General features: G+C 44.1%; 1 protein-coding gene across 1 annotated transcript in view; it reads right to left on the bottom strand.

Annotated features, from left to right (window-relative positions):
• The window catches only part of CARKD (carbohydrate kinase domain containing), a 59,418-nt gene that overhangs the window by 1,508 nt on the left and 40,389 nt on the right, over positions 1 to 17,521 (bottom strand). Inside the window, exons 7-10 of the mRNA XM_006851541.1 lie at positions 4,242 to 4,292; positions 4,047 to 4,151; positions 2,722 to 2,842; positions 249 to 369 (exon numbers count right to left, since the gene is read on the bottom strand). Coding sequence (XP_006851604.1) covers positions 249 to 369; positions 2,722 to 2,842; positions 4,047 to 4,151; positions 4,242 to 4,292 — 398 coding nt within the window. The remainder of the gene's footprint in view (positions 1 to 248; positions 370 to 2,721; positions 2,843 to 4,046; positions 4,152 to 4,241; positions 4,293 to 17,521) is intronic.

Below are 17,521 nucleotides of genomic sequence, written 5' to 3'. Positions count from 1 at the left end.
TTTTTGGTATTCTGTTTTCAAACAGTGGTCCTCCAATGTCTCCATGTCTGTGAATTAACTAGAAAGCTTTTTAAACATGTTTACACATGGAGTCTGACTGGTGTTCCTGACATGTGGGCAGGATTAACCTCTGCTCCGGAATCTCTTCAATGGAATAGAACACTTGGCATATTTGAATGTATGAGCTGGTGAAACATGTTCCAAAATTCAAAAACCACAAAATATTATAAATTTAAACATGAGCATACCCATGTGTTTTTTCTGGCCCAGCAAGCTGTGCCCAGTGCACCAGGACCCCCAGGGACCCCGACAGCAGGTCTCCCTGCCCTCCACACCTGCGGCTGCTTCCTTCTAGACTACACACGAGCACTAGACAAAAACAGACCAAAAGTAAGATGTTAACTTCTGCACCAAGTTCAAGTCACTCTCCAAGGGAGTAGACTTGCTGTGAGAACGTGACCTGTTGCCCCAAGCTGAAAGCTCTTTTCAGACTTGTTTCTTTCCTATTTGTTTACCAGGATTTGAGACAGCCTCTAAGACCCAAGCCATGGTATTTTCAAGTGCCTGATTTGCATGTGAAAGTTGAACAATGAATAAGGAAGACTCAGAGAAATGATGCATTTGAGTTATGGTATGGGGGAAAAATACTGGCCACCAGAGTAACACACCAATCTGTGTTGGAAGAAGTACAGCCAGAATGCTCCCAAGAGGCCCGGATGGTGAGACTTCATCTCTTATACTTCAGACATATCAGGAGGGACCAGTCCCTAGAGAAGACCATCATGTTTGGAGGGTCAGTAAAAAAGACCCCAATTAGATGGACTGACACACTGGCAGCAGCAGTGGGCTGAACGTACTAATTTTGAGGATGCCACAGGTCGGGCGGTGTGTCGTTCTGTCGTGCACAAGGATGTTGTGAGTCAGAATCAACTTGACAGTACCTAACAACAAGAAGGAGCTCTGGGTGCGCAGCGGTTATCAGTCTGACCCACAGCCACCCTGTAACGGGTTTCCGAGGGGCAGCTGGTGAGCCTGAACCACCGACCTTGCATTAACCCTCAGTGCCACACCAGGACTCCAGCCATCGCATTGTTGTTGTTGTTAAGTGCCATCAAGTCGGTTCGGGTGAGTTAAACGTTTGACTAAACGTTTGACTAAACGTAGCAGGTTAATTTTTAAGTTGATAATTTTGTACGGCCCGCAAATGATGCTTCACATTTTGGCAGAGCTGGTGAGCTCGAACCACTGACCTTGTGATTTGCAGTCTGGTGCTTATCATATGGAACCACCATGCTCCCAGAATACAATTATACATCTAGTAATTACATAGCAAAGTACTTAATAATTCTATTTTGATTTACACTTGAGATGAGGGAAAAAGAAGAATTACTTGTTCTTGGTCAAAATGTTTTCAAAAAATAACTCCTTAGCCTTTCTGGAGAGCAATCTCTGAGATGCATTAAAGAAGAAAATATATACGTAAGATCTTAACGTAAGATCTTAACCTTTAAAATACTCACATGTACTTTTGAGATCTTTTTTGATCTGGATAATCTAACTTCTGAAATGGGAACGCTGATTACCACTCAGCTATAAAAGCAAAGGGTCAGTCCCCTGCCTCCTGATAACAAAGCTTACAGCCTGTCCCAGTCAGCAGGTCTTTCCCATCTGCCTTAGGAAGAACTCCAGCAGAGATGTCTAGGAGTGGCCTCCTGCCTCAGCCCTTGTTCCCACAAGGGGGACTGATGGCTCTCAGGATTCTCGTCAACAATGCACTCTAGGTGGTGTTCTGGTAAATCATAGGAAACCTATTTTCCATACCTGCTTAAAAAACGTAGCACACAGCTTTCAGGGGCCAAAGGAATCGCATCTCTAAGATAATCCATGAAAACAGTGGGAACGTGTGTTTTTAGGTGCCATCGAGTTGGTTCTGACTCACAGCGACTGTGTGTACAACAGAACAAAACATGACCTGGTCCTGTACCATCCTCACAATTGTGATGCTTCGGCACACTGATGCTACCACTGAGCCCATCTATCTCTTTTTTGCTAACTCCCCACTTGAGCAAGCATGATGTCTTTCTCCAGAGACTGGTCCCTCCTGATTAACATGTCCACAGTATGAGCGATGGAGTCTGGTCATTCTGGCTTCTAAGGAACATTCTAGCTGTACTTCTTCCAGCACAGATTTGTATATTCTTCTGGCAGGCCATGATTCTTTTAACATTCTCCTCCAACAGTGTAACTCAAATGCATCAATTCTTCTACAGTTTTCCTTATTCATTATCCAATTGTCACATGCTTAATGAGGAGTTTGAAAAGACGGCTTAGTCCTCATACTATAATCTTTGCTTTTGAATGTTTGGTTTTCAGTACAAGGCATCATTGGATCAAATAGGTATCCAAGATACAAACCAATGTAACAATCACCCCGACACCATGGGGCTAGATCCTATGAATCTGTTAGTTTGTACGTAAGGATCATGACATCATCTCCACATCTTTCAGTATTATCATTTTCTATTGCTTAACAGGGAAACGCAAAACAAAATATGGACTTAGCAGTTACGGTTGTACAGGCACGTAGGGAAGCGAGTCTGAGCGCATGTGGGAGCTGCACTGGCTTACAGAAACAGGGCACAGCCAGGGCTGGTCGTCTGTAGTTCATCACCCGCCAGGGACAAGCTAGCTAACACACAGCATTAATAACATCCCGCTCACCCTGTTCACCATCAGAAATCACATCTCTCTCTCCTTTCTGGACAACAGTCAGGTTCCCAAGGGCTTGGCTCAGTCTCAGGATAGCTCCATGGTGATCAGTGCTGTCCACGGGATCTCTAAGCTGCGATGTCAGAAGAAGAGAGGGAAAACAACAGTTCCTTCATTCCAAGACAAAAACGGAGTCTGTACATGCACACAACAGGACCGACAGACAACTGCTGTCTTGTGCAACAGTGATCTCAAACCCTGACAGCGCGGAGGGAGGCCCAGAAAAGGTAATTTGAGAAGTCTCCCAGGTAGGTTCTGACACAGGTGCATACATGGCTCTAGACATCTCTCCTGTGTCTTGCCAGACCAAAGTTAATACTGTGCATGGTTAGTTCATGACTTAGTCCTGGTATGGCAAAGAACGGTAAACACTGGAGCACAAGATTGGTTTGAGCCACAAGGTTGGCAGTTCAAACTCACCAGCCACTCCTCAGAAACCCGATGTTGTTAAGTGCCGTTGAATTGATTCCAACCCATACCGACCCTGTACAGGGTGGGTTTCCGAGGAACAGCTGGTGAGCCTGAATCGCCAACCATGCAGTTCAAGTGACTTTGCAGTCTTGCCCATGAACCTACAGCACCACACCAGAAACACTATACAGGGTTGCTATGAGTCGGAACTTACCAACAATATGGTTCTTACGAGTTTTGCAGAAGTAGCACACACTGCAATAGTAATGAGAGCAAACATGTACTGGGCAATTAATAGATAGAGACTAACCAGTTTTACGTCTAGCAGTTCACTTCCTCCTCACAAAATCGTATGAGGGACATTTTATCACGATCTACTGGTAGCGTAGTGGTTACGAATCGGGCTGCAAACCTTAAGGTCAGCGGTTCGAAACTACCAGCCGCTCTGCGGGAGAAAGATGAGGCTTTCTACTCCTGTAAAGATTTTCGCCCTCGGAAACCCTGTACAGGGTCGCTATGGGTCGGAACCGACTCGATGGCACTTAACAACAACATTTTACAGAAGTGGCGATGCAGAAGTGATGCGCCCAAATCAAACAGTGAAAAGGAAGGGACTCTTCCCCAATCCAGCATGCCGCATTTCCTCCAAAGATGTCACTGACTTCACAGTGCTCCCCATTGGATATGTGCCACCCAGAATGGAAGGAGCTGCCCGTTACAGGTAAACCAGTGCACCATCACTTGTAAAAAGCATCCTGACTGTAAAGATGTGAGAAGAGCTGGGTTATTTGGCATCGGTGCAGACTCTTTCTAGGGTCAGAAGGGCTTGCACATCTTGTCTTTTACCTGGTAGTTCACGCACTTACCACGGCCTCATAGAGCCTGCTGAACTCCATGTGGTTGGGAGTGAGGATGGCCTTCCGGTAACCTTGAATGAGGGATGGCTGCTGAGCCACCAACCACAGCCCATCCTGCGTGAAACACGGACAGGGCGGATTACTCCACGCACTGTCAGGGGCATCCTTGCTGTGTCTGTCGGGAGAGCACAGAGTGGCACTTACCGCGTCAATGACGATGGGGATACCCTTGGCCTTTGATTTCTCCACAATGCCCTATAAGAAATGACAAACATTTCAAGCATGTTGGGTGCAAGAGAATTAAAGGGAAAGTGAGATTTCAACATCAAACCATCAACTAATACACTGATTTTGGTCAATAAGTCTGCTGCTCTTGTTAAGTGTCCCTGAGTCGGTTCTAGTTCATAGTGACCCTGTGGAGGGTTTCCGGGATCAGGAAGATGAGCGGGTGTGCGTTGTCGTGATATCCCTGGGTACAATTTTCTTTTTTTTATTCTCAACAATACCATCTTTCATTTTCTTAAAATTTCTTCCTCATAATGCTCCATGATCATCCTGTGCCCTTTAAGACAATCTATCAAGACTATCCCTCATGGATCCATAAAAAATCGTCACCACAACCGTCGAAGCTGACCGACCTGCCTTGACCACCAATCACAGACATATTTAAACATAATTTGTTTGGAATAAACCCATGAATGTCTGAACTGGAACCCCCAGTAGCAATACTTTTTGACTGATCCTCATATCTGTATAATTCATACACACTGTTATCACACTGAGAAAGAAAAATTTTAAATGCACAAATTATCACTTGGTGTTTGAACACGCACTCCAGAGGTAATACATCCACAACATCTTCAAATGGGGTGTCAGGGACCTGTGGCTTCGTGGATGCTTACTTTCTTTTGTCAAGCTGAATATATTCTGTCTGTCTGTCTGTCCCGATTTTGGTTTTACTCTTGAAACTGCTAACAGCTTTTACGAATTCAGAATTTAGATCATTTTTAGATTTCATGTTTCAGTGTTTTGGCAACACTGACATCTTTTTCTCTTGGCATTTTTCTGTTAAAGTTTTTGCAATAACATCAGCCTACAGTGAACACTGAAACACTAGCAAATGCCAGTCAACATTATTGGGAAACACTCCAACAGTATTAATACAACATGATGTTTAGCCACAGGAACAGCAAGATTAACCCAGAGTCATGTCAAAGTCACCAATTAAATGACTTACTGTCTCCATAATCATCATCCAAAGGGTTAGGATAAAGCTCTGGTACCACAATGGTTAAAACCGCAGCTGCCAACCAAGAGGTCAGTGGTTCAAACCCACCCATCAGCACTGAGAAGTATCTGCTCCCATAAAGATTGCTGTTCCAGAAAGATCACTGGAGGTGTTCGTGTCATCGAGTCGATTCCAATTCATACCAACCCTGTATAGGGTTTTTAAGGAGCAGTGGGTGGGTTTGAACCTCTGACTTGGTGGCTCGCATTCCAGTGCTTAGCCTACAGCACCACACCAATCAAGAGTCCCCCACATAGATTTAAGGGATGAAAACCCTCTGGGGCAGTTACCTGATTTTTTAAGAATCACTGACAGTAACTAACAGACACGGTCAAGAGCACAACCTTAGAACAGGCTAACAGTTACATGTTCATTCATGATTGCTTCTATCCTACACTAACCTAACCTCCAACTCCGCCTGTCACCATTCCCTGCTCTTGCTTTTCACTTGGTGTCCAAGTGGATTTCTTCAACTCATGCTGATGGTTACGTTTTAATTCTCATGGGAGAGTTACAATGTGGTTCTTGCTTCCCATTACTCAACTTCAGAAAAACACCCAAATTTCAAAAAAAAAAAAAAACAAATCCAGGAAAAAAATGTCCTGCATGGAAACACTATTACAAACCATATCATACTTACAATATAGAAACAAAACAAATTCTGCCTTAAAATATTTAGAAATAAAACTGAGAAAAATGCATGTTGATACTCTTAAGAAAAACAGCTTTACTTACAGAAAGGGTATGGAGATTAGAAATTTTGAAAGGATAGCTAAGTCCTTTCGACTCCAAATGAATAACCCAATACAGCCGGCCCTGTGGATCCACAGGTTCTGAAGTCAGAGTCTACCAACCATGATTAAAAATACTGGGGGTGGGGGGGAGGGGAGGGGTGCAGAAGCAATTAAGTGGTCTAGCTGTGGGCTAGAGCGTCAGACTACAAAGTTTGAACTGCAAGGTTGGTGGTTCAAGCTCACCAGTTGCTCCTTGGAAACCCTATACAGGGTCACTATGGGTCAGAATCAACTAGACAGCATTTAAAAACAATAAGAGATAATTTGAAGCAAACACTATGCTATTTTACATAAGGGACCTGAACATCCTGGGTTTTGGTGTCCCTGGGGGATCCTGGAACCAGTGCCCCTGAGATACCGAGGGCTGTCTGTAGTCCTTTAACAAACAAAGGCAGAAATGACTGAACTAGAAAGCGTCCAAAGTAGAACTGACAAAAGCATGACACAATTCTTGACACTATCAGCTCTAGATCATTCTCTGGCAAATCGGAACAAGAGATGCACCGTTTTAACAATAAGGATAGCATATTAGGATGTAACTACTTTGAGGATCGAATTGTGTACCCCAAAATACCTGTAAACATGTTTGGAAACGGGTGTTTTCTTTTTTATGTTAATGATGTCATAGAGTAGGGTGGGTCCCAAACCTAATCCTTTCCAAGAAAGGGGTTAAAACAATTCAGTTTGAGAATAATCTTTCCAGCACAAATGGTGGTAAAACAACTGCACATCCACCTGGAAAAGAAAAGAATGAAGTTGGTCTACTTGCTTACAGCATACATAAAATATAACTCAATGAACCATAGACCCAAATATAAAAGCTAAGATGATCAAACTTAGAGAAAAAAAATATAGGAGGGAATCTCCGAGACCTCACATTAGACAAGGTCTTCTTATATACGATACCAAAAGCACAAGAGATAAAATACGACGGAGCTGCAAAACGTTTATGGAAAATTTCCATGATTTTTTTAATCCAATTCTATTGGTGGTGGTTCTGTGCCGTGGAGTCGGTTCTGACTCATAGCGACCCTGTACAGGGTTTCCAAGGCTGTAAATATTTACTGAAGCAGAAAGCCTCATCTTGTTTCCACAGAACAGCTGGTAAGCATGGAACTGCTGACCTTGAGTTAGTCTGATTCGTAACCACTACGCTACCAGAGCTCCTCCTATTAACTTATACAAATTAGACTTCAAACAACAGAAACAAGGATGTAAAAAGACAACTCACAAAGCGAGAGAAAAAGATTTGTAAACTGTATCTCCGATAAGGAACTGGTATCCGGAATATATAAAAAACACCTACAATTCAATAACAAAACACAACTCAGTTTTTAAAACGGCATGCGAAAAGATACACAGCATCGTTAACTATCAGGGAAATGTACACCACAATGAGGGAGAAAACCACCCACAGACTGGAGAACTTTATATCCAGTAAACAAACTAAATTCATTGGCGTTAAGTTGATTCTGACTCATAGGTGAGCCTGTATTTTACAGAGCAGAACTGCTCCATAGGTTTCCTGGGCTGCAAGCTTAGCAGAAGGAGCTCTGGTAGCATTGTTGTTGTTAAGTGCCATCGAGTCGGATCCAACCCATAGCGACCCTGTACAGGGTTTCCGAGGCTGTAAATCTTAACGGGAGCAGAACGCCTCATCTTTCTCCCGCGGAGCAGCTGGTAGTTTCGAACTGCTGGCCTTAAGGTTCGCAGCCCAATTCGTAACCACTATGCTACCAGAGCTCCTTGTAGCATAGTGGTTACAAATTGGGCTGCTAATCTCATGGTCAGCAGTTCGAAACTACCAGCTGCTCCATGGAGAAAGATGAGGCTTTCTGCTCCCGCAGAGATTTGCAGCCTTGGAAACCCTGTACAGGGTCGTTATGGGTCGGCACCAACTCCACCTTGTGATTTAAACTGACCTTACAGTCAGTCCAGCGCTGACCTAGCAATCCCACTCCGAGAAATCAGCAATCATCCACAGAAAAACCTGCACATGCAACAACCCACATGCCCATCATCTCCTGAGTGGGCCAGCAAAATCTGACCTAGTCACACAACACAGTATTCAGCAGCAATCCCAACTGAGTGGCGTGCTGACACATGAACTAGGATGAACCTTGGACACATTACAAGTGAAACAAGCCAGACACAACAACCAGCACGGAATGCCCAGAACAGGTGAGTATTCCAACAGAGCAGACTATGGCTGGACACCGGACAGGAAGTTGGGAAGGGGCAGCTCAGTGGTCCAGCATTTCGTTTTCCAGGATGAAGAGTCTTGTTCTAGAACTGATTGTGATGATAACCAATGAATTTCATACTTTGAGTGCATGAATTGCAAAGTAGGTGCAACAAAGCTATTTCAAAACAAAACCAAACCAGTTCTGCAATTTACTTTCTACATGGCCACCTCAGGGATGGCGACATACTTTAATTTAGTAAATCAATTCCTTAATTGACATAATAGTCTCATTTCCCTAAGATTCCATCTCCTCCTCTAAAAACGGGGTAAGAGCAGTATCTACCTAAGAGATTGATTTCAGGATGATACACGGCAGTGTGTGTATTCAGAGAGTGTATCAGGTATATGCTTTCTAACAGACAAGCTACAATCTGAATTAGAAAGAATGCACACTGCATCGCTCAGAACACAGGAAATGTTCAGTAAATGTTAGCAGTCTTCATTGCCATGACGGCCATGGTATATGCACAGGTGGAAACAAAGCAAGCATCAAAATGCTAACATCTGGGGCTTGTTTTGAAAGGGTGATGAGGCTCACTTTCATACCTCACTCTTCTACTCCTACTTTCCAAAACTTCTTTTAAAAATGAAATTCAGAGATAACCTGAAATAGAGACAACTTCATGTTTTTACATTGCTGTAGTTATCATTTCCCGTTTTAGAATGTAAGGTACAAGTTGAAGGTGGCCCAGTTGTCTGCGATATAGTTACAGAAAGCATGAATGGCTGCAGTATTCCAGCTGAGGAATGCAGCAAACGGTTTAGTCACATCTCTCGGACATATGTTAGCATGCATGATCTTGACAAATGACCTTCCTCCCACTTTGGATTACTTCCCTTGGAAACACAGGTGCTAAAATGAGATCAACAAATGGTCTGAGTACGTTTAGCAAGATTATACATATTTTGAAACAATGGCCAAAGGTGGAGCCACCCAGTAACACTCATGTGACATTTTCCTGTATATAATATTTTTATACCAGGAGCTCTGGTAGCGTAGTGGTTACGAATCGGGCTATTAACCTCAGGATCAGCTGTTTGAAACTACCAGCTGTTTCACAGGACAAAGAGAAGGCTTTCTGCTCCCGTAAATATTTACAGCCTCAGAAACCCTGTTATAGGGCCGCTATGAGCTGGAACTGACTCCACAGCACATAACAACAACGACACTTGAGTCATGAAATTTCTGCAAGCCTCGCAACCCCTTCTGTTAAGTATCATCCGCGTGTTATGCTATATGCTGGGGCATCTTATTGCATGCCAACATTAGACTGTCCCAGTGCCTCCAAAGGCACAGCACACAGCAGCAGAAGCCACTGAAATGAATCTATATCAATGTGGAAGTGAACTTTCTGGATATGACTCCTGGCTCAGCCACTCCCTACCTGAATTACCTGGCATGTCTTCTGAGATCTGTGGCAGACATTAACCCCCTTTTAACAGCTTCCTCGTTTGTACAGAACAAGTAATATCTCAAAAAAATTGTGAGAATTCAATGAGTTAATCAACAAAAAGTGCTTAGACAGGTGCGTGGCACATAAACCACATGCATTTCACATATTCCATCTATCTTACTTGTTTACTTCTTTGACTATGCAAACAAATTCCAGAACACTTCGATGTGCTCATGAGGACCCTGTACATACACCAAGATGCAGTCGGGAAACAGAGCAAGGGAACACTGAATGATTTAAAATCAGGAAAGATGTGCACACCAGGCTTGTATCCTCTCACCATATTAGTCAGTCTGTATACTGAACAAATAATCAAATAGATGGAGTATATGAAGAACGCCACAAAAAGAATGGAGGAAGACTCATTAACAACTTGTAATGTGCAGATGACACACGCTTGCTTGCTGAAAGCCAAGAGGGCTTAAACTAACTGACGAAGATCAAAGACCAGAGCTTTCTGTAGGGATTGCACATCAATGTAAAAAAAAAAAACAAAAAAACAAAAATCCTCACAGCTAGACCAATTAAAAAAACAAAACATCATGATAAATGGGGAGAAGATCAAAGCTTTCAAAGACTTCATTTTGCTTGGCTACTCAATGCTTACAGGAGCAGCCGTCAAGAAATCAAACGACATATTGCATTAAGCAAATCTATTCCAAGAGACCTCTTTAGTGTTCAAGAGCAAAGATGTCACTTTGAGGACCAAGGTATACCTGACCCAAGCCAAGGTTTTGTTCAGTTGCCTCACAGGCATGTGAAAGTTGTTGTTGTTATGTGCCGTGGAGTCAGTTCTGAGGCTGTAAATCTTTACGGAGCAGAAAGCCTCATCTTTCTCCCATAGGGCAGCTGGTAGTTTCAAACTGCTGACCTTGTGGTTCGCAGCCCGATTTGTAACCAGTACGCTACCAGAGCTCCTTATGTGAAAGTTAGACAAGGAATGATAAGGAAGATTGGAGAAGAATCGATGCATTTGAATGATGGATGGTCTTGGTAAAGAATATTGAAAGTACATGGGCTGCCAGAATAACAAAGAATATCTGTGTTGGAGGAAGTATTCTGGACATGTTTCCAGGAGACATCAGTACTCGGAAAAGGACTTCATGCTTAGAAAAAGTGGAGGGTCAGTTAAAAAGAGGGAGACCCCCAACAAAATGGATTGGCATGGATCAACACAGTTGTAGCCACAATGGGCTCAAACAACTGTGAGAGTTGCAGGACCAGGCAGTGTTTCACTCTCTTGTACCTAGCGTTACTATGAAATAGAACTGACTCCCAGCAATTCTGTAAGACAACTTAGAACTGCCCCATACGGTTTCCAGCCTGCGATCTTTACAGGGTTAGATGTCCAGGTCCTTTCTTCCGCAGCACCAGAACTGGTGGGTTCTAACCTTTTGGTTAGCAGCCAAGTGCTTAACCAATGGGCCACCAAGGCTCCTTTCAATAAGCAATACCAAACCCGAGGCCAAATAAGATGCGTGACCTCTCTTGAATCCCCAGCTAACAAATGTCCCCCGGCCAATGTTCTTTTCGTCCTATCACACTTATTAGTCCTAAAGGAGAAAATGCTAAATGAAGGAATTGTGGTAAAGTTCAAACAATTTTCACATTCACTTAAATGATCATTCAAAACAAAGTCCTTCAATTTCAAAGTAACCCTCAATTAACTATTATTTCTAATGGCTGACCTTAAATTTTTTCCGCAGTAACTCCCTGAAGACTATGTCATCTATATGCCAAATACTTAAAATTACCAGGAAGTCCTTAGTTAGTTTGAAAGTCCCAAATTTCCCGAATAGTACAAGTTCCTCCAGACATTACTTCAAGGCAGGCAACCCACGAAAGCAGTCCTGTAAGATAAGTGACTGTCGGGATAGATTGTAGGGTCGGCGAGGTGTTCCGACTATGAGGGACAAGAAGACAAGTATCACACTTGGGGTCTGCCTTTGACCAACAGACCACTTGTAGGCAAGAGGACGTCTGTTCGATGCTGTGTTCAAAAACCACTCCAATGAATGCCTTCTTGAAGCCAACAGTGGTCCAGCTGTGATGACTAATTGTACTAGGGGTTATGGTTATGCTGGTGGGTGGAGGGTCTGCACTGAATTGCCTATTGCCAAGCAGGCTTCCACCGCACAGGTACTAGCCCGGACCGTATAGTCTCTAGAAGTGAAGCCAGCAAACCTGTCTACACCAACGATGCATATCAAACTATTTAAGCAACAAACATTCACCAGGATTCTAGAATCAAGGATGGTCAGGGCATTAAAGGCTGTGGATACAAAACAGGAGTCATAGGATGTACTCCAGATGGGGGAAAAGGTCAAGAAACTGATCATTGCAAATTTGCCAGAGGGACCAAACATTCTGGGCTCTATTCTGGCAGGAACCCCTATTTGCCTCCATTTAGAAGGACAAACCATCTAGGAGCATAATTGTCATTGCCTTGTCTCCTGTGAAGTCCCTAATGCGCGGAGAACAGCTCATGTCTTCAGGACATAACATGCGGACGCCACGGGGCTGACGTGCAATTCAGACAGGCTTTTACAAATGGGAACACCCCAGCGAGAAACCTTCTCCCCTTCGATGAAACCAAAGACCTATCACTCCGAAACTATTATTAGCTTCTACTTTACAGCAAGTGGTTAAAATTTCCAGAGATCTGAATGGCACCGCCTGACAAGCAACTTGTACCCACCGTGCTAATTCCACGTCGCTTCAAACCCAGCAGAATCCGAAATGCCTCTAATTTGCACAATGTGTCAGCTAGAACCACTTTTAAATTGTATTTGATTGCCTCTCAGATTATTTATCCTAAATGCACAACTGCGGACTCATTAATCACACTCAGTATTCGCTCTGCTCTTTTTAGAAGGAATGAATAGCTAGTCCTTCTACCACCAGCCCGTCTATTATCACAGCTTCTCAGTTCAGAATGGAAAACGTCACCCTCCTCCTGAAACACACAGTCGAGTGTTCAGAACAGCTCTCCTCACCCCATGGATTTTACTCAGGCCAACTTTCTTTGTCACCGCCTTCTAGTTCTTAACAGTGGGCTCCCTTTTCTCTTTGTTTTCAAGAATTTTCATCAGACAAAAAGGTAAGCCTTTGACATACACAGGAGAAAGGCATTTTGCTAGTGTTATCTGTTTTCTGAAACCACAGTAAATTGTCAACAAACAGTTCTTTGAATAGTTCGCTGGCACAGTTCAATCAACCTTGTTTTTCAGAGCAATAATAAATAGGCTTACTAGCAATTATGGAGTTAAAAAACACACAAAACATACCACTCAATTTAAACCCTTCCCAACCACCAGTTACTCATCATGGTTACTGTTTCTTGCCGGTGACAATTTTGAATTGTACAGGGCTTTGAACCAAGTGAATTTCAAAACCTAACTTTCATCAGAGAGGCCGGGATTGGAAGATCCGTTACAGAAATTCTCCTTTAAAAAGTTATTTTCTCACTATATTCTGGAAGGCGCAAACATATTTCTACCTTTCCCTCCCCCCGCCCCCCACCAGATGTTCTTTACCAATAAAATGGCTAAGAAAGCACAGTTCATAGAAACAGCAATTGACACCCTTTTTTAACTAGAGCTTTTTTTGTTAAACTTAATTCAAATGCCAGAGCTGGCCAGAGAACCACCATTCTCAGCTACAGTTCTCTTCTTCCTCCCAACTGTGGCTCTGGTTTGTCCTTGTCCTGAGGCACCTTACCTCCTGGATGGCCTACCCTCCAGCTGGTACTACCTTCGAAACCTCATGGCTTTAGACAGCTGTCTAGTCAACTAACAATTGCCACAGAGCGCCATGCTGATAAGGATGGAAGTGACAAGATCTAGCACCACTGACTCATTAATGCTCACCACCCCTCTGTGAGCTTTGTTGTTGCTGTTAGCTATTGTCACGCTGGCCCCCCCAACGCATGGCAATCCTGAGTACTGAGCCATGAAACAATTGGGTGGGGATCAGACCACTGAAATCCACAGGGCTTGCGCTGGCTGATTTTCAGACATAGATTGCCAGTACTTTCTTCCTACTGTCTGGAAGCACTACTAAAGCCGTTTCAGCATCATCCCATCATGCTGGCCTTCACCAAGCGGTGTTAGTGGCTGTGCAAGAGGTGCATTGGAGGGGATCTGAACCCAGGACTCCATGGTGGAAGGCAATTGTTCTACCACTAACCCACCACGGTCTATGAGGTTATAGTGGCATTTTACACCGGAGTACACTGTGACTCTGGTAGCGTAGTGGTTAAGAATCGGGCTGCTGACCTCAAGGTCAGCAGTTCGAAACTACCATCTGTTCCGTGGAAGAAAGATGAGGCCTTCTGCTCCCGTAAAGATTTACAGCCTCGGAAACCCTGTGCAGGGTCATTATGAATCGGAACCGACTCCCAGGTACTTAACAACACCACCACACTGTGAGCCAGGTTTGTGAGCTTATTTATCTCGGAGCTGAAATGAGGCCACACTAAATATGCTTCAGTGTCTTCTAGGACTGGAGCTTGGAACTCAAAGAGGCTTAGTTAAAAGGGAAGGGTCCTGAGAAGTGTCCACCCAAGAGAAAAGACACCGGGACAGAGGGACCTGCATGTGTCATGTCCAGGTCCCGTCAGACAGTGAACAGGACTGGGTAGGGTAGGTGACAACATGGAGCTACTGAACAGGAAGCTTCCATTCTATTCTGAGGGAATTTATTTATTATACTTTCATTTTTTTTCAGATCCAGATTGATACAAAGTACATATTAGTTCATAACTAATCATCTCTATGTGGGTGTGAACTGGGGGCCATACCCACTCCTAATTCATCGTAAGGTCCATCAGGAATGGCCACCGGCTGTGCCATGTGCATTGGTTTTATCTGAGAAGGACAGCCAGGACGAGAAGTCACGGATGGTGACAGTCACAAACCAAAGTTGTTCTTAAATGCAGTCGAGTTGGTTCCGACTCGAGTTTCCAAGGGACGACTGGTAAATTTGAACCACTGACCCTGTGGTTAGCAATCCAGTGCTTACCCTATAGCATCACACAAAGTTAGTAAGCCTCAAAGTCCAGACTTTTCTAAACGCATGAGGACCTTCTGGTTAAAAAATGAGGCTAGCTGAGCTTTCAAGAGCAGTGGGAGAAAATACAAAGCTAGCACCAAGAGAATGCCTCTTCGATTGTATGGGAGTACGCAAATTAGAACAAAAATAGAGCTTTTAGAATAATTTAATCCCAGAGAGCCCACACTCTCACTTGGGTTATTAGTGACAATGACTTCCAACTTCATCTGTTATACCCTACAAAAGGAGTTGGGGGGGTGGGGCGCTGTGCAATAATGCACTAGACAGCAAGGTCGGTTTGAACCGCAAGGTCGGCAGTTCAAACTCACCAGCTGCTCCTTGAAAACCCTATACAGGGTCACCATGAGTCAGAACCAACTCGACGTCACTTAACAATAACAACCCTATACTAAGAGACTGGGGGTTTAGAGGTAGAATTTTCACCTTCCATGTCGTTGAACAGGGTTCGATTCCTGGTCAGTGCACTTCAAGGAAATGTGCTCGTTGCTATGATACTGAACAGATGTCAGAAAAGTTTCCAAAGTCAGGCCAACTAAAAGGAAAGGTCTAGCTATATTCTTCGGAAAATCTGTCAGTGAAAACCTCATGATCATACTGGTCTGATGCACAGCTAACAATAGGGAAGGTGCCGGACAGGGCAGAAATTCATCCCATTGTTAATAGAGCTGCATGAGTTGGGTACCATCTCAAGGGCAGCTAAGAAGGAAACATATACCATGGCAGCCCTCCGATAGGCCATGATGCTATGAGGCTGCTTGATATGGCTGTTCTATTCAAGGTCTTTCTTGTTGTTAGGTGCCATCAAGTCAGTACCGACTCATAGCGACCCTGTGTACAACAGAATGAAACACAGCTTGGTCCTGGGACAACTTCACTATTATTGCCATGCGTGAGCCCATTGATTCTGCCACAGTGCCAATCAATGAAACACAGCCTGGTCCTGGGACAACTTCACTATTATTGCCATGCTTGAGCCCATTGATTCTGCCACAGTGCCAATCCATCTCACTGGGGGTCTTCCTCTTTGTCTCTGACCCTCCACCTTACCAAACATGATATCCTTCTCCAGTGACTGGTCCCTCCTGACAATATGTCTGAAGTTTGAGAGACAAAGTTTGGCCATCCTGGCCTACAAGGAGCACTCTGGCTGTACTTTTCAACACACATCTGTTGGTTCTTTTGGCAGCCCATGGCACTTTCAATATTCTCCTCCAACACTGTAACTCAAAAGCATCAATTCTTCTACGATCTTCCTTAACTCCCACAAAACGATTATATAGGACCAGAACTCTAATGCCTGGATTGGTTAGTTTGTCCGTCCCACTCAGTTAAAAAGGAGCCATCTCAGAAGCGGGAACAGATGATCCCAGACCATCAAGAAAGAAAAGCCTCGCTCGAGTGGAGAGTGAGACCCATGCCTGGAAAATGGGCAGCAGAGGCGGCGGCATGAAGAGCCAGAGGTGCTGCCTGCTTTGCGGCCCAGGACCAAGTGATGCTGAGAGTCTGTGGCAAGCAAGGGGCTGGCTACTCGAATGTGTCCTTTGGGCATTTACAAGCAGCTAAAGCGGCTTTGTAATAGTTGCCCAAGGGGTCACGTGGCTAAAAGTCCAAAGACAAGAACGAGGCACAGCTGCCCTATGGCAGAGAGGAGGCATTCCTGACTGGAGAATTGCTGTGTCCTGAAATGGTGCTGATCCTGAATTGCGCCCTGCTCATTTCCTTAATAAACACCGTAATTGTGAGTATTGTTACGAGTTCTGTGTGGCCATGGCAGTGGGTTATCAAACCCAGATGTGCAGCACACACTGCTGTGGGAAGATGGTTAGTGTCAGAATAGGGTAGAGAAGGTTGTAGGGTGGTGGCCTGTCTGACCTCTGCCTCATAGGAATGGCCCTTGCGCTCATTCTGAGTTTGCATCTCCTTCTCCCTGTGAAGCCAGAGGAAGTCAGACGTGGCCGCCATACTATTTTTGCACAAGTGTAATTAACCCTTAAGGAGCTCTGGTAGCGTAGTGTTTATGAGTCCAGCTGCCAACCTCAAGGTCAGCAGTTCAAAACTACCAGCTGTTCCGCGGGAGAAAGATGAGGTATTCTGCTCCGGGAAGGATTTACAGCCTCGGAAACCCTGTGCAGAGTCACTAGGAGTCAGAACCGACTCCATGTTACTTAACAACAACAACAATTACCCCTTTATAAGAGCGGGAATCCTTGGCTGGAGAGGCTGAGTAGCTCCCCAGGGCCCCAAAGCAAGTGAACTTAGTAAGACTCTTGACTCCAACCATTGTCCATTCCAGCCTTTCTTCAGGACAGCTCAACTAGGAGCCTCGAACCCCTGATCACATCAGACATAAAACACATAAATCAGTGACACCCATATAAAGAAGAAATAGAAGAATTCTACCAACTTCTTCAATCTGAAATCGATCAAACATGCAATCAAGATGTATTGCTCATTACTAGTGATTGGAAAGCAAAGAGGAAGGACCAATAGTTGGAAATTTGGACTTGGTGATAGAAATGATGCTGGAGAACGAATGATAGATTTCTGCAAAACAAATGATTTGTTTATTTCAAATACCTTCTTTAGACAGTATAAGAGACGACTATACACATGGACCTCGCCAGATGGAA

This window comes from Chrysochloris asiatica, unplaced genomic scaffold (assembly GCF_000296735.1).
Source record: "Chrysochloris asiatica unplaced genomic scaffold, ChrAsi1.0 scaffold00029, whole genome shotgun sequence".
NCBI lineage: Eukaryota > Metazoa > Chordata > Mammalia > Afrosoricida > Chrysochloridae > Chrysochloris > Chrysochloris asiatica.
This window is presented reverse-complemented; position numbering and strand designations above follow the sequence as displayed.